A 22,783-nucleotide genomic window follows, 5' to 3' on the forward strand; every position below is an offset into this window, starting at 1 on the left:
AGCTTGTCAGCTGTGAGACCCAAGCACTGTGCAACAGAGTGAGCTCCCGTTACTTGCCCCAACTCCTGCCCATGTAGCAGTTTAAAAGCATGCGCGTGCAAGTAGATAAATAGGTACCACTTTGGTGGGAAGGTAACAGCATTTCAGGTGCCTCGGTGTACAGTCACGCTGACCACATGACCACGGAAAGCATCTTTGGATGATGCTGGCTCCCTTGGCTAAGAAAGGGAGATGAGCACCTCCCCCTAGAGACGGATATGACTGGACAGGGGAAACCTTTACCTTTACCTTTAGCACTTGCCCAGGTCTGGAAATCCACTCTTGCCCATTTTCATGGCTGCTCCTTGCCTTCTATAGGCCATAATGAGAGAAATAGACTCCTTGACCACTCTCTGCCCGTACAGCATGTGAAATTTATCAACCCCCCCTTACCTGGGCCAAGGTTAAGGCAAATGGAACCTGAGTGTCATGGCAGTTCTGACTCTGAGGCTCTGAGGAGTTTACTTTAGAGCAGGCATGTCCGACCTGCGGTGACTTTGGGCCAGTAACTCTCTCTCAGCCCATGATGTCAGGCTTGAGCAACAAGCTGGTCAGTCAGTTCCTGTTGCAACCAAATAATCCATACCCTGACAAAAGCGGACTCTGCACTTGAGGGAAAATGATAGGAAATAAAAAACAAATCTGTATTTTGATAAGCGCAATAACCACAAAACTAAACTGAAAATTGTTTGGCTTTATTTCACTGCATTGTTTACAAGACAGAACCATAACAAAATGAAGCTTAGTGCTATTATTATGACCTTTTAAAATATCCTTTTCATGCCACTGGTGAACCATTTTATAGCCCTTTTTTGGTAAGAATAAGTAGCATTTGTTTTTGTTTTCCCCTCATAAAGTTAAGAGGCACCATTTCAAACTGCTCAGAATTAAAATAAAACTTTGAAGTTTCCACTTACCTGGAAGTCAGTCCCTGTGAATCTCAAAGGGGCTTACTTGCCAGTAGACATGTATAGAATTACAGTGTAAATAGAGCACATCTTTAAAAGCAAAGTAAAACTAAAAAAAAATAATGAACAGTAGATTGAGAAAAACGTTTAAAAACAAAAGATTGTTTTGTAATCTATTAAAGTCGTAATTCAGAAATCACAGTAACTTTCTGCTGTTATTTCTCAAAACATCTTGGATAGCCGTTGAATTCACATAAATGGTCCTTTTCCTGATGCAAAGTTCAAGAGATCAGAGACAGACACATAATTTGAGGTGTTGTTCAATTTGGCCCAAAAGTTGTATAACCTCATTTCAAAGTCAAGCTTTAAGAATAATGTCTGCCTTAACGACCTGAAAGAGGATTCACAATCTTCATTGAAATGTAGTTCTACAAAAATAAAAAGAAGCCATAATGAATTCTTCATATTTAAACATGCATGATGGTTTTTAATTCACAAGTGTTCAACTAAAATCCTTGCAAAATAGTTTAAAGAAAAACACGCATATTGTATCAATCATCTCCTTCATATATAGTCTCCTTTTTGACTCACAGCCTAGATTGAAAAAAACTCTTGCTTTGGCGATACACTTAACTTGCTTTCAGAGAAGTATATACAGATACTGTGGCATGGAAGTGATCTTTAATATGATCTTTACACAGTGCTACAATAATTAGTAATTAGTCTAATTACTGTTATAGATAGTCCTTGACTTACGACTGGTAGCTTAGCGACCATTCAAAGTTACAACAAATCCCCTCCAAAAGATACCTATGACCTGGTTCCGAAGCCCAATGGCCACCCCCTCAAGGTCATGTGAGTGCATTTCAGGGACTTGGCAACCGGCCTGTATTTATGGTCATCTGCAACTTCCTGTGCCCACAGGATCACGTTTACTTCTAGTTTTAAGCAAAAACTCCCCTGAGTCCTTTGGGAGAAGGGCGGTATACAAATATAATAAATAAAATAAATAAATAAATAGTGAACAATGGATTTGCTTAACCACCATAGGAAAAACGTTTGTAAAATCGGATTGTAAGATAAGTACTATAAGTATAGTTTTACAGAATCAAAGACGTTCTAATCAGTCTACTTACTGTAAATCTAAATAGTCTAATTACTGTTAGCTCTAGGAAAAAGGCTAGGGCAAACCAAGAAAACTGTAGCGGGTATGTCCAGGAAGTCTCTGGCAATAGGACAATTGAACAAAAGAAAAAAAAAATCGCTAAAATATCTTATACTTTGAACATGTATAAAATAATTGCCTAATTAAAGCAACAATGAATTGATTTCGATTTCAATCCATTTAAAAATACTCATTTTGCTTAATAAAATTGAAAACATATAACTTTCCATCAGTGCCTATTGAAACTGATGTTTATCTGCAGTCAAGTGCACATGTATTGCTAAGCTTGTAAGCCGCCCTGAGTCTTCGGAGAAGGGCGGGATATAAATGGAATTAAAATAAAAAATAAATAAAAATAAATGTATATAATCTGATTATCAATAGCAATAGTACTTAGATTTATACACCACTTCACAGTGCTTTACAGCCTTAAGTGATTTGCAGAGTCGGCATATTGCCCCCAACAATCTGGGTCCTCATTTTACTGACCTCAGAAGGATGGAAGGCTGAGTCAACCTTGCGTCAGTGAGGATCGAACCCCTGGCAGTCAGCAAAATTAGCCTGCAGTACTGCATTCTAACCACTGCACCACCACAGCTCAACCTAACAACTTGAAACTAAAAAGATACAAACAGAAAATACATACTGGCAAGGAATATAGGAGGATTGCTAAAAACAAAAGCACAATCAGCAGGATGATGATGCCAATGAAGACCCACTTAAATCTCCGCCACACAATAAATTTCATTGTCTTGCATGGATTTGTGAACCAAAGGAAGGACGTTTCTGGTCGGCTGTGAAAGGAAAGAAGGAAAGAAGGTATATAGTTGGTGCATGGCTTTTATATACTGTAGTTGACTGTGTGTGTGCACAAATCATAACTTTAAAAATCTAGTCTAAATACACCGAATACTATTACTGATCTGTTGAAAATAAGAATCCTATAGATATTAATGACATAAGGAGTCCTTGCTTAATGACCCTAATTGAGATGGGCAATTCTGTCACTAAGAGAAGTAGTAGCTAAGTGGGAAATTGGGTGTTTGCAAATGTGCTTTCTGGCTGGAAAGAGAAGGCCACTCCGTTTTATACCTTTGGCTTTTGTTTGCCTCCTCGCCACTCCCCTGTCCTTTGGGATGTTCAAGTGCAGTTTATTGTTTTGTACACACTGAAAGCAATGCAATAATACCCCCCATCATCATTGGGCTTGAAGATGTGGGTGCATTATGCAAACAACTTATAGCACTCTTGAAATCCCATTTTCTCCACTCTATGCACAGTTACATGGGAGGGGGGAGAAAAGCAAATGTGACCTATAGGCAATCTCTTATTTGCCTGGCCCTTTCCTGCTACTAGTGTGATCACATTATTCTCCGAGCAAACAGCTTATCCTCTTGAAATCCCTCTCCAATCCCTCTCTCAGCAGGAAAATTAAACAATCAGGCAAATGAGAGACTATCTACAGAAATTGCTTCTTCCCTTCCCATCGCAGAGCAAAGAGATTGGAGAGGAAGAGATTTCAAGAGAGTAAGTTGCTTGCATAGGATGCATTGGGCTGCTGGTGCAATTGCACTGCATCTGATGTGTAGAAGAGCAAACGGATTACTCTCTTGCAATCCCTCTCCTCTTCAGTCTCTCTGCTTTGTAAGTTGGGAGGAGAAAATAAAACCAGAGGTCAGGCACAGGACAACACATACTGATTATAATAGTGCTTATGTGACTGATGGACCCTGCCAAGTCATAACTGGTCATAAATGGGCTGTAAAGTTATTTTTTTCAGTACCATTATAACTTTAAAGGATCACTGAATGAATGATCAGTAAGTGAGCCTTACCTGCATATCTGTGTAAATGTTCAACGTTTCCAGTTTTTCTGCCTAAAAAGAATGTTTATTTCTCTCCCTCTCATCTCCAAATGTCCACTACTGTTTCTATTACTGTTCTTAAAAGTAAGATTTGCACAACTATGTGCTTGGCACAAATTCAATTGCTCCTAAGTTTCAGACATATTTGTCTCAAAGAAAAAACTGATGATTGGAGGAGAAAGAGCTGCAGGAAATCAAATGATCATCTCAGTGTAATTTTTCAAGCTACAGTTGTGCAATATAGAAATGAATTCCAATGTCTCCATGAAAGGCAAACCTTTCGGCTAGATTATGCATGAAAGCAAAGGCCACTGGACCACAAAGAGCCAACTAAGCATCTGTTCTCACTGAAATGATTCTCTTTTTAAACCTTTAAGTTTCCATGGACTTGACATTCTCAAGACATCCCCAATACTTTAAACCAAGATATCAACATGTTGGGAAGCCAATCTACAGAATATTAACCCTAAAATAAAAAAAGAGGAAAATATCTTACTTTGGCTGGTCTAGTTTGGGGTTCATATTAGGTTCATCTCTTCCTTTACCAGCTGGTCGTTCTTCAATGTCTTTTTCACCAAGGACTTCCAGAGTCATTTCAACTTTACCCTTTAAATGAATAAAAATATTATCAAGAATTTTACAGTGCTGCAGCTTAACTTTTTTATTCATGATTTTCAATGATACATGAACAGATTTTAGTCCCATCCTAAAATGTGATCCAGAGCAGAATGTCTCAACCTCAGAAGCTTTAAAATGTGTGGATTGTTTCCCAGAATGCCCCAACCAGCTTCTCCCCAGGAGAATTCCCCACCAGGGGAAAATTACGTTCAAATTTTGTGAATGTGGGATATGGGTGTGTGTTGTGTGCATTATTTGCACTGATTTTCACTGCATATTGGTGCTTCTGGGAATTAATCTTCATAATGTCAAGCAATAACAATTCAATTTCTACTACTTTAATATTTGGGGCAAGAAACAGTTATTAAATAGCTCGTGGATTCTGTCCCTTCATCAGGGTCTACGTTGGAGGCAAAGAAATGGGAAGACCAGAAGTGGAATGGATTCTATAAAGCACAATTATAGTTTGGAACTATAAATCTCAAGACAAATGAAATGAAAATCCCATGGAAAGAGCTTCCAAGTGTAGAACTGTTATTTACTTAATTACTTACTTACTAAATATTGTGTGCAGTACTCCCCTTCAAAAACAAATCTATTGTGAGGAAGAAGGGCAGTCAAAGTTTGAGAAGCAGAATGAAAGGGTCTCGCCCCAGTTGACTCACCACAGCCAACTCACCCCAGCCAAATCGCCATGGAACAACTCACTGTGGGACAATTCAACGTGGGATAACGAGAGAGAGAGAGAGAGAGAGAGAGAGAGGGAGGGAGGGAGGGGGGGAGGGAGGGAGGGAGGGAGGGAGAGAGAGAGAGAGAGAGAGAGAAGTGAATTATAGCGGCCCTTGTCTTGCTTTAGATTTGGACCCGAGGACTTCTAACTTGAGAAGGCTCAAACCTAAAGCAAGACAAGGCCTGCTACAAATCACTTGTCCCTGTGCTGAGTTATCCCACACAGTTGTTCTGAGTTGGCTACAGAAAGTTGTCCTGTGGTGTATTAGCCATGGTGAGTTGGCCACAGCGACGTGTCCCATTCTGAAATGAAAACCCAAGGATTAAAGAGTATTAACAGAAACTTACAGCCAAAACACGGGAACCATCTTTTTCAACATAGCATGGCCACCACCCCCTCATGGATTTTTGCTCAAAGAGTGAAGCAGTCTTAACATTCTTCATCAGGTTCATTGGCTTATATTCTGGAATCATGTCTAAACTGCACTTTTGCGAAACCTTTGCTGGCATCACGGTGTTATGCAAATCAAGTTCAACAAAACCTAAAGGAAAAGCGAAGGGTCAGGGAAAGAGAACATTGTTATTATCTCAGGATATTTCAGCACACAGAACTTCAGGGCATAACTTTCCCTATCCCAAAATACTTTATACATACCCAGATAATCATCCAAAGAAAATTTATCATTGTCCCATATCTGAATAAGCAGCTTGGGTGGAATTCTGAATTCAGTGTTGTCAAGACTCCAGAAGTGTTCCTAAGAGCCAGAATCAGAACAGAAGGAAGGAATTTATAATGCATTTCCCTCATCATTTTTGCAAACGTGCTCTTAGCCTGACCCATCTACCACTTTCTATCAGCAGCACTTCAGTTCTGACTGAAGAAAATCTGCAGAGATTAAAAAAGATCAACTAGCTTCAGTTCTCTGTCTTTCAAGCCAGTGATACTCTGACCACTGAAAGCTGGTTAAACACTTTGCATTCAAGGAACATACACATAAACTAGATTCAGTCAATCTTGCGCAAATTCTTGACAACTTATTTTTTCTGCTGTGAACCTGTGACAATGCTGCATGCCTCCTTAAGTAACACCAGCTGCCTGCAATTAGTGCAGGTTCGCGTCCCACCAGGCTCAAGGTTGACTCAGCCTTCCATCATTCCGAGGTAGGTAAAATGAGGACCCAGATTGTTGGGGGCAATTAAGCTGACTTTGTAATAATGCCGCTTGGGGGTGTGTGTGAAAGCCCTAATAAGCAGGCATATACATAGAATGAAGGCTACTGCTAAGCTTGTAAGCCGCCCTGAGTCTTCGGAGAAGGGCGGGATATAAATGGAATTAAAATAAAATAAATAAAAATAAAAATCCTGGGAAAACATAGATCTGTTTTAGGGTGTTGCAGATAGGTGGCACATGTGTGGCCCTTTTTTGCCTTCTAATTTAAGTGTGGACCTGTTAGGGATTAGGAGCAATTCCATGATTTCGGCTTGGTTAATCACTAACAATCTGTGTTGAACTGTGTTAAAATTTCAGCACACTATGTGGTCCCTATCCCTTGCATCAGGTGCATCCCTTGCATTTTGCAAAATTATGCAAAACAGAATGAAAATTAGGAGGATCAGTCTTAAAGTGATTTTGTCTTATATTTCTAGGCTATTATCTTGCACCATGTAATAACTCTCAAATGAGACATTACATGACAAGCATACTTGATCGTTTTTATTTTAAATGAAAAATGGGCATAGAAGAGGAAAGCCTTTGGTGAAAAAACACAGCAAAGGGAAGAGCAGTGTTCCTTTCTTTTCTATTTCCTATTCAAAATTGCCCTTCCCATACATACACCATCTCCTTGCTTTTCCATCCTTAGGGAAAAATATTAATTCATAATCCCTTTTTCCCCATGGATGAAGAAGTGGTTGAGTACACCGGAGAAGCAGCAGAAGCTGAAAATGCCCCATGGTTCTTCCTACAGATCTGTGTACAGTGGTTTTCACAGTTTCATTAAAACAAATATGAGCTTATAGGCTCATTCTCGTCTGCATTAGTTACTGCCAAATTGTCCTCAGTGTCCGTACCTTTTTTGAAACTGTACAGAGTTGTTCCGCTGGAAAATAATCAAAAGGAAAAATAAATCTCCAGTTGAAATTCCCTTCCCCATCGAGGGACCTATAATGGACATCTGTTTTCTGTTTGTGCTCTTCGTGGCCAGGCATCCACCTGAAAGGCAGAAACAAGCAGATTGGGCTGTGTAGTCTATGGGACTGACCAATCTAGTGTTTTTCAATCTTGGCAACTTTAAGATGTGTGGACTTCAATTCCCAGTTCTCCATGCTGGTGGGGAAACTTTGGGAGATAAGGTCCACACATCTGAAACTTGTCAAGATTTAAGAACACTGGACTGTTCTTTCTAATCTAAGAACACTGTACAGCCTTGCATCCAAGTTTATGCTTTTTGACAATGGGCCAAACGATGGAACGTGAATGTTGCATGATATTCATTCCGATACTTCCAACTGATTGCAGGGCAAGGTGACCAGGTTCAGTAACATTAAAAGAAACTTTCCTATTTTCAACAAGTCTTGCCAAAGTCATTGTTACCCTTTAACGTAGATGTCACTCATTTCTTCCCCTGTGATGCTTTTCTCATCCAGAACAACATCCTTGGTGTTCCAAATTATCACTCGTAGTTCATACCTGTAATGCAAGTGATGGAAAGAATAAAGTGGTAAGGCTTAACGCTCTTGTGTTTGCTTCCCTCTGAATTAATCGATGGCGACAAGGGGCAACAGCAGAGAACAGAATGCAAGGCAAACTTCTTATTTGTCTTGAAAGGATCAGTATATCTGGCCCACGAAGTAGCATGTTACAAACTTCAGCCAAGCTTACTCACTTTTTAGCCTTGCGAGGAGTGATGTTAAAAGGAGGACCTGGAGGGCCCAAGCTTTTGGGGAAAACATCCACCCACATTTGAAGCTTTCCCTGTATCAGTAAGATAATGATCATGTCAGACTTTATTTTAAATAAAGAAGAAAAGAAAACCCATCACTTAGCCTATCAGTATTCTAATTTGATGATATGACCTGGATGCAACTCTCCTAAGAATTCACTCTGCATACCCAGATCATATTTGGCTGGATTGTGCTAAACAGGGGTTCCACCTAGGTCTTTTATTTTCAAAGGACAAACTGTGATTAAAATTAATAGGTTTTTCAAAAGCATTTTGCAGCAGAATGCAGGAGAATGGGGAACAGGACTTCTAAGAAACGAAAACCATTCGTTGGACACACGCTAAACAGCCCTTTAGACTCTACAAGTCATAATAAAATGCACGGTGTGATGGCTTTGAAATTACACTCACTTTAGCTGTCAGAAGCATCCTTCACACGGTACTTCCCATAGTGATAATCTGATTATTATTATATATTTCTACCATTTTTAATTGTGTGTGCTATATTTCACTATAAGAATTATTTTAAAAAAATAGCATTACAAGGTGTGTTCGTATTACCTTGTAATGCAGGTCCCCCTAGCTGAATGAAACGAAGTAATCATAATACAATATGCGGTATCAAGTGTTATGTAGTCAGCTACATCAGAAAAATCATATGGCAGGAGACCATGTTATGGAACACAACTTATTTATTTAATTTACATGCTGCGTTTCCTAATGGGCTTTTCCTAGACATACACCTGAATATCCCTAAAAAAATATCTTACCCTTATATTACTGACAAAAAAAGGATGCAAGAGTAGAAACGTACTTAACCATTATAGGAATCATTTTGTATCTGGCTATTTCATGGATTTCATTCGCACAAACAGAAAGAAAAAAAAATGGTAATACCTGTGGAAGGTTGGGCTGGAAAGTACTGTACAGGGTTCTGGTTTCCACATGCTCAGGCACCAAGCCCTGAGTTCTGAGAATGTGAAGAGCCAGCCTTTCTTCTACGGGTCCCAGATGCTCGTGCAATGTTTTGTTTAACTCTGAAATCAAGTGAAACAGTGAAAATCACAAGAAACTCACTACAGATCATTGAAAGGAGACATTCCCAGCTGCTGTCAACCTCTCTAAATAGACCTGACAGGAAACATGATCAGATGAGCTAATTTATTGTAAGGGTACATTTACAGAATCTTGCAAATCTGAAAGTGCAAATCTCCTGCTGTCTCCTTAAAGGCCTGGAAAACTAGGGAGGAGCTCTTTCTCCACCCATTATACAGCTGTGGGCTATGCTCTCCCTTACTTGACTTTTCCCTACTGATCCTTTCTTTGCCCCGTCTCTCAACGTCTTTCTCACATAACACTGCGTGTACATATTGGTTTCAGAATACAGTATATCTACATGGGATGCCTTAAATCTAAAATATATGGGATTCAAATTTTTGGCACATTTTATGTAATACCAACAAAAGAGAACATTTGTAACTCAGGGTTGAAATGAGGGGTCCTTGGTGCTCTCTAAGCTTGCTTGTTTTCTTCTAGATGTTTTGTTACCCAAATTAGGCAACATCATCAGTGCTAATAAGGAGTGCTGTTTGCTGTCAGTTTATATTCTAGTGAGTTGCCCTGCGGTATTGGTGGGGTGGTCTTAGAAATTCTTTGGTTAGGCTGTTTACTGTTGACTTCTTCGGCAATTTCTTGATTACTTGACTGTTGGTCTGATGTTAATCTTGGAGTTAATTTATGCTGATCTAGGTGGTGATTGCTGGTGGAGAAGTGCCTGGGTCTTTTTGTTCTCTTTTTGGCTTGTTGATTGTCTCTTTTGCATAGTCTGTAGATGTTGTCATTGCCTATGTGTCTATTGGTGGCTAATTTGTCAGAGTGCCAGGCTTCTAGAAATTCCCTAGTGCTTTTGGACTTGGCTTGGTCTAGGATGGTCACATTTTCCGAATTGAAACTATGGTTAAGTCTGTCTATATCAGACATGTCAAAAACAAGGCCCAGGCGCCGGATCCGGCCCGCAAAGTGGTTTCATGTGGCCCGTGAAGCCATCCTGGAAACAGTGAGGGAACGGCCCCTGCTGCCTTGGCCCAGAGACCCTCCTTCTGCCAGAGACCCTCAGATCTGTCCCACTTCTGCCCAGGCCCCCATAGGCACCCTTGATGCAAACAATGTAGAGCTGGCCACGCCCACCCAGTAGGCCATACGCATAGCCACGCCCACCCAGTAGGCCACACCCACCCTGGCCATACCCACCCGGCCCCTTGAGGGCAACCGCAATGCTGATGCGGCCCTCAATGAAATTGAGTTTGACACCCCTGGTCTATATGTTGTATATGAAGGAGTTTTCATCATGTCTTCTAACTGCTAGTTGGTGTTCATGGATGCGTTCTGCCGGTCTTCTGCCTGTTTGTTCTACATAATAGCAAAGAAGTCAACAGTAAACAGCCCAAACAAAGGATCTCTAAGATCGCCCCCACCAAATCTGACAGGGCAAGCCACTAGAATATAAACTGACAGCAAACCACATTTCTTACTAGCACTGATAATGTTTCCTACAGTAGTTTGGTTAATGAAACGTCTGCAAGAAAACAAGCAAGCTTAGAGAGCACCAAGGACCCCTTACATTTTATGTAAACATTTTTTTCACTTTTCCCTAGTGTACAAGAGAAAAGTCCATTGAGCCTTGTCAAGTTGGCATCCCAAATCAGAGCCTCTGATGCAATATATGAGCAGTCATTGTTAAGCAATGTCCTTGTTTAGCAACTGTTCATAATTATGACAATGATGACAAGGGAACTTTGTGATCAATGCTTGCATTTACAATCTTCACAGGTCTGTAAAGCAAAGGAAAACTGAAATAAAATAATAGGTATTGTGACAATTTCACTTAGCGACCACTTCACTTAACAACCAAGTTGCTAGTCTCATTTGTGACTGCTAAACTAGGACTACCCATAAATGCAACCCTACAATCCACATTGATACAGTTAAAAGCACAATGGAGATTTGACAAATATGAATCAGTAACACTCAGTAAATAGATCAGGATTTACCAAATTCTTCCAAAATATAGTCCCTTCCTCCATAACTAATTCTTTTTCCATTTTCAGAGAGGACTGGAGTATGATGGCCTTTAACTCTGGCATGATTTTGCAAAAGTTGTGTTGGTTTTAATTGATCTCTCCAAGTATTGATACCTGAACTTTATAGAAAACAAAACACATTTTGGAATAAATGCATTATAGTTTCGGACATGCATACTTTGATTACTTTTAGATGTGACTGATGTGGAAGGAAGAAAAAGAAAAGCAAAGCGGTACCATCAAAATGACAAATAATGTAAGATTTAAAATTTAAAAAATCCTAAAAACTATTTTTTAGTTTGTTTTAAATTCATTTTTTCCAGAAACTTAGAGAAACAATGATTCATATATGGAATTACTCAAAAAAAAGTTTTCTATTGATTTCAACAAGGGAGCTTTTCTAAATTATATTCCAAAGGAGTTTATAAATGAAATTTCTTGGAAAACACTATTTGAGTTTACAGAATTGTAGTGTAAATGTTTAGTTGGTGATAGCTTAGATTTTAAAAAAAACTAATAACTGTGTTTTTCAAGTTGTTTCCGTATCTCTGGTTTTTTTAAAAAAATAACTTATTAAAAATTACAATCGCAAAAACTAATGGAGACTAATAAAAAAATGATTTGTTTTCATTTTGTCTTTGTCCCTTCTCACAAAATTCTTCAAAGCTTAAACAAGCCTTTTTTTGTAAATCCAAATTGGAAGATTATGCAGGTCATTCTTTCCATTTGTTATTTGGATACCCCTTTTAATTATTAAGTTTCTTTTGTATAGCCAATGTAACACGTTGCTTCTATACTATGCTTCCCAGTGAATATATACATACGGTAGAAGCACAGAAATCCAACACAAGAACAGAAATACACATAGAAATAAAAGATGCTACACTGTTATACTGAAGAAAATACAGATGCAACTGGAGTCCGAAAGAAGTTGGAAAGAATTCCAGAAATTATATTATACATTTTTTTCCATACGTACAGAGAAATAAATGCAATTCCAATGATACTACACATCTTAAAAAAATTAAATAAGAGAAAGATAAAGATAAATGCTAACCCACCTAGATTTTTTATGAGTAAATCACTGATTTATTGGATAATTGACTGACTAGTCGCAGACATGTCAAACACAAGGCCCGGGGGCCAGATCCGGCCCACGAAGTGGTTTCATGTGGTCCGCGAAGCCATCCTGGAAACAGTGAGGGAACGGCCCCCACTGCCTCGGCCCTGGCCCAGAGACCCTCCTTCTGCCAGAGACCCTCAGATCTGTCCCACTCCTGCCCAGGCCCCCATAGGCACCCTTGATGCAAAGGAGGTAGAGCTGGCCACGCCCACCCAGTAGGCCATACGCACTCTAACCACGCTCACCCAGTAGGCCACGCCCACCCTGGCCATACCCACCCGGCCCCTTGAGGGCAACCGCAATGCTGATGCGACCCTCAATGAAATTGAGTTTGACACCCCTGGACTAGTGTGTCAGTCAGTCACATTCTAGGTGGCTTATGCCGTAGGATTAAGCCAGGATTTGGTTTTTAGCAGGACCCACGGAAGACTAATTGGGATAGGAAAGACTTACGTGCAGTATTGTTGTGGTATCCCACACTGTGATCCAAAGCGGGAGAGGAATCTGTTTTCCAGATCAATTGTAGTTTCACCAACTTTTTCATCTCGAGTCAGCAGATCATAGTCATACACAGAAATTTTCAAATCCTTCTCTTGAGGCAAGAAGCAGCTCAGTTCATACATTCTAAATGAAGAAATGGCTAGTCAATTTCAATTCCAGAAAAGTGCTATTCAAAAGATAAACAAAGCTCACTAACATATACAGTAATTAGCACTGCTCACATAACTGAGTAGTTTGAAGAACTGTTATTTGAAACAAAAGAGTAATATTGATGATCTTCTAGTACTTGAAGGGCAAGAATATAGATTTATTCTACATAATGTCCAAAGGCAGGAGAAGAACTGAAGCTTTACAGAGGAAATCCAAACTCAGAATCAGGAAGAATTTCCTGACCAGGAGAAATATTAGTGAGAAAGCAGTGAGAAAAACTGCTCTTGGAGATATAGGTCCTGCACTACTGGACATTTACAAGCAAAGTTGGACTGCCATCTGTCTGGAAAATTGTAAGAATCCCTGCCTTAGGAAAGGGGTTGGATTAGAAGATTTCCAAAGTTCCTTGAAAACCTTATGATTCTATGAAAAATACTTCTTACGTTATCAGTGTGTGCAGATATACCTCATGTGTTAAATTAATTAAATTTTCCATTGTTTTTCAAAATCTTTAATTGCACTTCCAGAATATTTTTTTCAGAGTACCTCTACAGGTATCAGAAGAACATTTAAAACAAGGGAAATTTTGCTCATTTGGGAACTATTCTATTCTATCACAATTATTCTCTGAGTTTTAATCCAACTAAGGATCTTCTCTAGCTAAAATAAACAGAAATGACAGGAAAAAAACAGAAAATATGTCACACTCCCCCTCTACCTATTTTTGCATATAAATTCACAATTTCTTTTACTATTTTAATAGAATGATCCCAAGCTGGTATTCTGTATGCATGTTATAATTACAAGGGAAGGAGGAACATTTTAATTACCTGCCAAAAATTGGATTCAGCGTATTGGGAATGTAATGATCTCTATCCTCAACAATTTTTTTTCCTAAGCTGATCTTAATGTAAGGATCACACTATTTGGAAACAAATAAACAAAAAAGTTGTTAGTGTTAATAATAATGTTAATAATGTTAAAAAAGATGTTAACATTCATTGCTTGACTGGTCAAAAATAGATTATAAATGAATTATAAATTCATAGCTGTTGAGGACAGAGAAAAATTCTAAATCCCTACAGATTTCAATCGAGATGGCGGCTATGTTCTCAAAGCCTTTCAATTAATTGCCAGGGATTTACTTGTGTGGCATTTAATTGCTCCATTAAGGCATTAATTACAAAATCTTTATCTTATTCATTTCCTCCATATCATTATGAGACAGATCATGATGAATGGCATTTTACAGAAACCTCTACTGAAACTCATTTAGTGAGGAACATTTCACATCGTTGTATATTTATTCACTCCTGTCAATTACATTCCAACTCATCATTTCCCAGTTAATGCACCACAATGCTTTAATCCAGGGGTCCCCAACTCCTGGGCCGCAGACCGGTACCGTTCTGCAGACCGGTACCAGTCCACGGCCTGTTGGGAACCGGTCTGTGCAAATGGCATGTGAGTCCGTGAACCGTCATTTGCATATGTGTGGGATCTAGTTTGCATGCGCAAGACTATTCCCAATGCACACACACACACACACACACACACACACACGCTGTCAGCGGTCTTTGGAGCCAGAAAGGTTGGGGCTACTGCTTTAATCTAGTGTTTCTCAACCTCAACAGCTTTAAGATATCTGGACTCTTAACTCCCATAATAATCCAGCCAGCATGCTGACTGAAGAACTCTGGGAATTGAAGTCCAGACATCTTAACCTTCCTGAAATTGAGAAACACTGCTCTAATCAGTGCTATTGGCTGGAGACAATAACTTACCAGTCCATTAGTATCCTTAGGTTGGAGTTCTAAGGCTCGTACTACATAAATCCGTACAATACACTCCTGAGGCCCACTGTCTGGTAACTCACGAAACTGCCGAGGAGGAGTTGGTACAGTTGGATCATCTGGTAATGTGTAGATCCGGAAAGAGCCCTAATAAATCAGATGGATACTAGTAAATAATCCAAAACACATCTTATTACAAGCAAGGGTGGTATGAAAATATATATTTCATTTATTTAGTCACTTATTAAAATGGTAAACATCCATAGTATATAATTACACTTCATTATTTTCATTAAAAAGTATTTGTTTGCAAGATGTGACGTGATCTCTTTGTATTGTTTTGAATACAAAATGTGAATTCATTTTGATTAACATTTTGCACTGAGAAAGTACGACTTTGGAAATATTAGTTATTATAAGCTGAACATAAGAACATATTTGGATTTTATTTTATTTATTTTACCGTATTTTAATCCCATTTATATCCCGCCCTTCTCCAAAGACTCAGGGCAGCTTACAAGCTTAGCAGTAGATAACTTTCTTTTTCTTGACTGATGCTGCAATGAATGTGTAGAATAAAAACACTGCATTCATTTGCTAATCAATATTTCAATCAATATTCAGAGGGACAGATACTCTCTCTATCACATATGTGAAACACACTTTTTCCTGAAATCTTTCCTTTTTGCAAGATTTAGATTTCCACCAAATTCCTGGAAAATGGAGGATGAAGCTGTATTTGAGTTGTGATAACATCTCTTCAATAACTCTATTAGCCATCTAAAGTCTAACTGGGAGAGTTCAAATGGGAAAAAAAGCTGAGGATTTTGCTTGAGAGGATTTTATTTAAAAAGAAGTAGCTAATCCAGCTGAGTTAGAATACTACATTAGGAATTGATATTCTTTTGTGTCTGTGTGTTTTAGTTAAATCTTTTTGTCCTACACAAAAAGAACATTTAATGGAATATGCATTTGCTGCCAAGAAGCTTATTTCATTTTTTTAACTTCATGTGAGCTGAAATTTAATCTGAAAACAGAACCCATCTCAGTTTATTAATTTTAACACAGCATCACCAGGGCATATATTTTGTAAATAAGGACAACATAAGTTGTGGCAGTCCTGTTTCTTTCATGAACCAAGTTAGGTATGAGCATGCCAAAGGAAGATATGGGGTGACAGCAGTAACTACCAAACAACTATTCAATATTGGGCCAGAATGTATAGTCTCAGGCATTTCTGAGACAGAATCCAGACATTCATCCTGTGGGGCTGTACTACAGCTGTGTTTCCTTGAGACAATCTGACAAGAATATGAATACATTGTGGAAGAAGTCAGTGATAAGCTAAGAATGGGGAGGGTTTCATTTTCTTTGCTTTTTCCCATTCTCTTTCTGAAGCTTTGTTTGTATCTTCCAGTTTTCCTTCCCCCTTCCTTCCTTCCTTCCTTCCTTCCTTCCTTCCTTCCTTCCTATCTATCTATCTATCTATCTATCTATCTATCTATCTATCTATCTATCTATCATCTATCTATCTATCTATCTATCTATCTATCTATCTATCTATCTATCCATCCATCCATCCATCCATCCATCCATCCATCCATCCATCCATCTATCTATCTATCTATCTATCTATCTATCTATCTATCTATCTATCTATCTATCTATCTATCTATCTATCCAGTATCCATCTATATAATTTATATAGCTATCCATTTCATATAATGTGACTCTGGTGTATACAATAAAACAAACAGTTAAAAATGTCTAAAATAATCATTAGATACAATTAAACAAAAATATAAATAAGGCAACGGGAGAATGGATCAACACTGTTCACATCATGCAATCATTTCACAGACCCCTATTTTCTCTTGATCTTTCTAGAAAGAGCCATCCCTCAGTTAAAGAAGTTTTGCTATTGGCCCAAATAATGTTGATCATTTACACCCATCATCTTTCCTCTGCTTCAGTTTTTTTTTCTTTTCACAAATCTGTTCATGAGGAAATATGGAATAATTGCATTGTTTAGTTCTCAGTGGGCTGATGAGGAGAGACAAAACCAATGAATCCCACTTGCTATTGAAAATATAATATATTTGTTGCTTTCATTATACCTTAAATTCTCCTACAACTGTAGGGTCATCATTTTCTTCGCTTTTACCTCGATACAGCTTGAAAGTATCACAGAAGTCTGTTAAACCCCGAAAGCCAGGTACATTTTCCAGTTCACAGTCATAAACCTACAAACAATAGTGAAATGCCACAATTAAAAAACATGGGGCATATACATCGATGACAGATGCTGAGAAATTTAAAATAGTGAAAAATATTCCCAGCTCCAAACAAATATAACGATGTAGGAAAAATATTTAATTGTATTTGTGAAATAATTCTCAATAATGGTAAAAAAAACCCCACCAGATTATTCAAATAGTAAATTAATGAGTAATAGCATAGAGAGCCATTTTTGGTCTAGCAGTTAAGGCAGCAGTCTGGAAACCTGGAGACTTTAAATTCTAGTCTCACCTTAGGCACAAAGCTAGCTAGGTAAGTAGGCCACTCACACCCTCTCAGCCTTAGAAGCAGGCAATGGCATTTCTGAAAAAATTTATGAAGAAAACTGAAGGGACTTGTCCAGGAGTCAACAATGCCTTAAAGTCACAAAAGTACTACCCCCAAATAAAAACAAATAACAGCATTGTAACACTACAGATTATCATTAATAGATATAAAGCCTCTACTACATATTTTTTTTCTAGAGAGGATGGATTGGGCTAAGAAACGGTCACCGATCTAAAACCTAGTCATTTTTAAACAGCTATTTTTTAAAACTAGATACCGATGCTGGTCTCATCCATAAAATAAATACCTTTAGTGTATCATATCCTTTCTGAACATATTGTCCACATTTTTCAGTGTCGCCTATTGAAGCATAAAATTTGCTCCACCAGTCCACAACCTCTTTTTCCTAAAATATAAAAAACAGACAATTAAAAGGAAGCAACAACAGTCTCTAGGATAATTATTTTAGCTATACTGTACATATAATTTCCTCCATTTGGTTTCTTCCTGCCATTTTTGGTTACAATTCCTTAAGCCACCCCCCCAACCCCTCCCTTTCCCACTGATGTAATCCTCGGCTTGTTTGAAGAGGTACAGAGTTAAGGTTAGAGTTAGAGCAGGGGTGGGCAACCTTGGCTCTTTTATGACTCGTGGACTTCAACTCCCAGAATTCCTGAGCCAGCCATGCTGGCTCAGGAATTCTGGGAGTTGAAGTCCACGAGTCATAAAAGAGTCAAGGTTGCCCACCCCTAAGTTAGGGTTAGAAGCTTTTTTGTGAAAAATAAAACATAGCATACATTATACTATAGCATACATTGTAGGGTTATATTCAATTAGTTCAATTCCATTATTTTTCACAAAGAAGCTTCTAAACCTTTTGGGCCTGTAAAGCTATTTCCCAAATGGAGGAACTCTGGCAGCTTTTTTCAATTAAGTAGCGCATATTAAATTCATGCATGCTAAAATTATTATAGCATTAATAGTTCAAGCTACATAGATGTGATTAATTACCTTTTCAGTGAGCTGTTCATGGAAACCCGTGCAGAGTGGGTGGGGAAAACCAAAACAGAATTATTAAAAAAAACCAAATCAAAAATTTGTTTTTGATGCAACATTATAGAAGAGAAAATATGATTTTATGGATACTTTTTCAGATAATATATTTTATTTTTCTCTGTACATTGCCCATGTATTTAATTAATGAAGTGAAGAAGTTCATTCGGATCCACCAGATGAATTATTATTCCATAAGTCTTAGCAAATGAACATAAAGAGAAATCATGTCTTGAAATTATCTCCAGGGCACCTCTGGATTAGCCCAAGAATCAGAGGATTAATTTATTTGTTTAGGAACATCAAGAAATTAAGGCTGGACCTATAGTCTGTTTCTCTGAAAGAGGACTTGATTTAGGAGCACAATAATCTTTTTCTAATCTTTAATTTCATAGACATTACTTTTTATGTGTCAAAGGAATTACAAACAGCTTGTATTGTATTGTTCCTCTGACTACGTTTCATCCTACAATAACCTTTTTGAATAATTTACATAAAATTCTATTAATTTATTAATCATTTTCCCTGTGAATTTGACAGAATGTACTTCCAGATAAGGGTCCACAGCTATTTTCTTTTATAATTTTAACACTGTATGAAAGTTGCAATCTAACACATATTCCCCGTGTATTTTTATTTTTTCCTGTTGTTATAGCTAAGACAGTTTATCTTTTAAGAAAAGCATTATACAACTTTATTTGGAAACAAAATTAACATGTAATTTAAATTATTCTTAAATATGTAAAACCAGTTATGTAAGAAATATTGAATGACAGTAAAGAACAAGTTTTTTCCCCCCTAAATGTTTATTAAAAAATTATCCTGTTGGGGCAGAACTGTTACACTACAGATGACTGTTTAAGCTTCCTGTCTCTGTGCATTGTAATAGATGGCACTAAGGGGAACATAGATTAGAGAACAGCAGCTAAGTAGCTTGCTCTGTGCCCTTAAGCTTGCCTGTTGTTTCAGACAAGGCAGGAATTCTGGCTCATGGAGAGTGATAAAAAACAACTCAATTTTTCCACATGAACAGGAAGTAGAATAGAGTATGTATGTATGTACTTTATATCCTGCCTTTCCGCCCTCCATTTTTTTTTCACTACAACAAAATCCCTATGAGGAAGGCTACTTAGAATTTTATTACCAAAAGAAGGATCTTCTGTAAATTATTTCTGGTAATTATTTCTGAAAAGTATAATTTTCTTAGATTATGCCGCAGTCTTTAAATGAGCTTTCACAGCAAAATACCCTTGCAATTTCTAAGGAGGAATTGATGATAGCACCCATAAGCAATCACTGACCACCAAAAGTTGTTTCATCAATTTATTACCTACTTAGTGCTCTGAGATTTTGGAGAAAGTGTGTAAAGATAATCACTATCAAATTTTGTTCTCCAAATGCAATTTTATTTTTATTGATCACAATCCTATGTCCATTTATATGGGGATCTATCCCTCTGAATTCATTGGATACATTTTTGAGGACGCACACATAATGTTCTACTGTTAGTAAGCCAATCAGATGCCACATGTTAGTGGCAACACATCTGTGCAAAAGCAACTTTTCCCATTCTCAGTGAAAGGTATAGTTTTCAGCTGCTTCAAAGTGGTGACAATGGAAATGTTTCTCAATTTTGCTTTGAACTGGAACTTTTATTTTTCTCCAAAACCTCCCTGTATAGAATATTGAAATGTGGCACGAAAGCTCAATGATAAAAGCATCAAAGGTGAATAATCCCCATGCATTTTTTCCATCTATACATACATGTACTGTGCTCGGAGAAGCCATTTTGCTGAGTGCAGTTGACATACTGCTTATGCACTAGAAATTGGAATGCAGTTCGTGAAAGTTCTGCATCTGTCACTCTAGTCTGAGATTTGCACATCATTTGTTCTAAGAAGTCTTTATTTTCCATTCTGTCTCAGTAAAAATTAGAATGCTGCATCTTTAAAGGAAAATTCAGCTCCAAGCAAACTAATATATAAAATTAGATTTAAGCATCCCTTTGCTTTTGAATACGTTTACTATGAACACAGAATTCCACATCTTAATTCCATGTGCTGATGGCTAGATATCTGTCAAGATATTCTACATAACAAAATATAACCATTAATGATAATTATTTGACCAATTTGCTTTGTGCCTGAAGCTGCAGATCTAGAAAAGTTCCTATAGTTACAATTGCCATTAATTGTTAGAAATATAGCGCAAAGATTAGGCAGCACCTTCTGGTGCAGATTTATATCAATGGTTCTCACTAAAAGGAACTCAGTAATGTACATTGGCCTTCCAAGTTTAATAAATTATTTATTTGTTATGCTTTCTTGAAGTACCTTAAAGTGATCCTTATTTCATTTAAATAAAGCACTATGGTTTACTATCTTGTCTTTAATTATTTCAGGTATCCTATATGTAATACATTAATCTAAGTATGTATGTAGATGCCATTTGTACTTAATCTCTATGTCACTTTGGCATATTAAATTGCTTTACAAGTATTACTATTCTGACTAGTAGTGAACAGAAGCTTAAGTAGGAATCTTTTCAGTTGTTCTCCTGGAATCGTTATAAAATAGTTTGAGATGCCATGAGTTGAACTCAGCATCTTTTTACACAGTGTGTAATATATGCAAACATCTGATTTAGTATATAGGAAACTATGTCTAGCTTTTTTTCTAAAATATTGCACAAGAAAATATTGGAGCTTTTCTGTATAAATTGGCTATTTAGCCTTTAAATTATCTTAGATTTTTGGAATCTTCTATAGAGAAAAATGTCCTTACATTGTTTGCTGCTTAAAGTCCCCAGAAGAATAACTAGGGTATATACAATCTTTGCTTTCCATCATAATTCTAATGTGCTCTCTGGTGAAATGCAAGGTTAACAATAAAAAGTAGCAGCCATAAGAATGCACAGTGAAGTAGCACTCAGTATTTCTTAATATTAATGATCAATCTCTGCTAGTTGCTCTACAGATAGTCTTTGACCTATGACTATAACTGAGCCCGCAATTATGGTCATACGTTGTGACAGTCACAAAGGGTGTCACCATGTGACCTCACCTCATTTACAATCTTTTTTTAGAGATTAAGTGAATGTGGCAGTTGTAAACATGGCATTTGTTAAGCCACTGCCATGGTTGTTAAGTGATCCCATTGTTTGCTGCGATGTACTTTTCGCCAGAAACTGGAAATAAATGCCAGGTTCCAGCACAAATGACATAAGTCATGGTCACATGACTGAGGAAACTGCAAATGGATGTAAATGGAGGCTGATTGCCAAGCACAAAACGTGTGGTCATGTGACTCTGAGGAGGTGGTGGTTGGAATTTTGAATCTGGACAGTAAATAGCTCTTTTGAACAATTGCAAAGTAACTGTCAACACATTCAACTGTGGTGAATGAAGAGACTAAATACCACAACAGAGAAATGGATTAGCTGCAAGAACACACACATTACTGAAATTAATTCTATTACATCTTGTACAACTTAATTACAGTACAGCTTCTACTCTTATTTGTAAATGTAGCAAAAATGGGTGGCAAACAAATCTAACAAATACATGAATGAATAATATTAGGAATAACAATATAGTGTAACTGGCTCTCTTTTCACAGATTGAAAAGGAGGGGGAGAGGAATTATTAAAGCAAGAGGAACATAGTTTAAAAAACCTGGAACTACAGAGAGAAAATGAATAGATTGCTGAATTGAAATGTTGACATTTTTGAATTAAATATCTAATGTTAAATATTTTCATTGTTTAGCTGCACAAACTAAAACAATCCCTTTAGTATCAGAGTTTAGTTTCATATCTGTCTGTGATAACCTAGCAATTATCTGTTTAACTGTAGTTAAACAGTGATTATTTTACAGAAATATGGAGAGTATTGTTAGGAAATATGTTTGAAGGTTGAATATATCTATGTCAATTCAAATTTATGCTGTGCCATTTCACCCAAATCATTTTGTCATGCAGCTGTCATTTTTTTCCAATGGTATCTGACAGGGAGAGTGCTACCACATTTAGCCAAATTTAATACGTATTTTAGATGATGATTTCAGAAGAGAAGCCTTCAAACTGCCAGTTCAATTTATCAGTCTATTCACTGGACAGCAGATATAATCTAAAATTATTGGCAGACAACTTAGGAACTGCAGCCATACAGAAGACAGACAATAAGCTCATGATCTCCAAATATGTTGGTGTTCAGTTCCCATAAGACCCCATCAGATTATCATCGTACTGACAGA

General features: G+C 37.5%; 1 protein-coding gene across 6 annotated transcripts in view; it reads right to left on the reverse strand.

Moving 5' to 3' along the window:
* Nucleotides 1-724: 724 nt before the first annotated feature.
* MYOF (myoferlin) overlaps nt 725-22,783 on the reverse strand; it is a 113,177-nt gene continuing 91,118 nt past the window's right edge. For 4 of the 6 annotated variants that reach the window (XM_083364119.1, XM_083364118.1, XM_083364121.1 and 1 more), the window contains 16 exons: nt 18,489-18,500; nt 17,785-17,883; nt 17,030-17,155; nt 14,904-15,059; nt 13,950-14,041; nt 12,922-13,092; nt 11,316-11,464; nt 9,163-9,302; nt 8,209-8,297; nt 7,917-8,012; nt 7,394-7,535; nt 5,979-6,078; nt 5,672-5,865; nt 4,473-4,582; nt 2,759-2,906; nt 725-1,375 (listed from right to left, as the gene is read on the reverse strand). In XM_083364119.1, coding sequence (XP_083220245.1) covers nt 1,331-1,375; nt 2,759-2,906; nt 4,473-4,582; nt 5,672-5,865; nt 5,979-6,078; nt 7,394-7,535; nt 7,917-8,012; nt 8,209-8,297; nt 9,163-9,302; nt 11,316-11,464; nt 12,922-13,092; nt 13,950-14,041; nt 14,904-15,059; nt 17,030-17,155; nt 17,785-17,883; nt 18,489-18,500 — 1,869 coding nt within the window. In that variant the 3' untranslated portion in view covers nt 725-1,330. Of the gene's footprint in view, nt 1,376-2,758; nt 2,907-4,472; nt 4,583-5,671; nt 5,866-5,978; nt 6,079-7,393; nt 7,536-7,916; nt 8,013-8,208; nt 8,298-9,161; nt 9,303-11,315; nt 11,465-12,921; nt 13,093-13,949; nt 14,042-14,903; nt 15,060-17,029; nt 17,156-17,784; nt 17,884-18,488; nt 18,501-22,783 lie in introns of those variants that run through there. The other 2 variants (XM_083364120.1, XR_014492698.1) reach the window with 2 other exon arrangements.

The sequence above is a fragment of the Vipera ursinii genome, assembly GCF_947247035.1.
Source record: "Vipera ursinii genome assembly, chromosome: 5".
In the NCBI taxonomy this organism is placed as follows: domain Eukaryota; kingdom Metazoa; phylum Chordata; class Lepidosauria; order Squamata; family Viperidae; genus Vipera; species Vipera ursinii.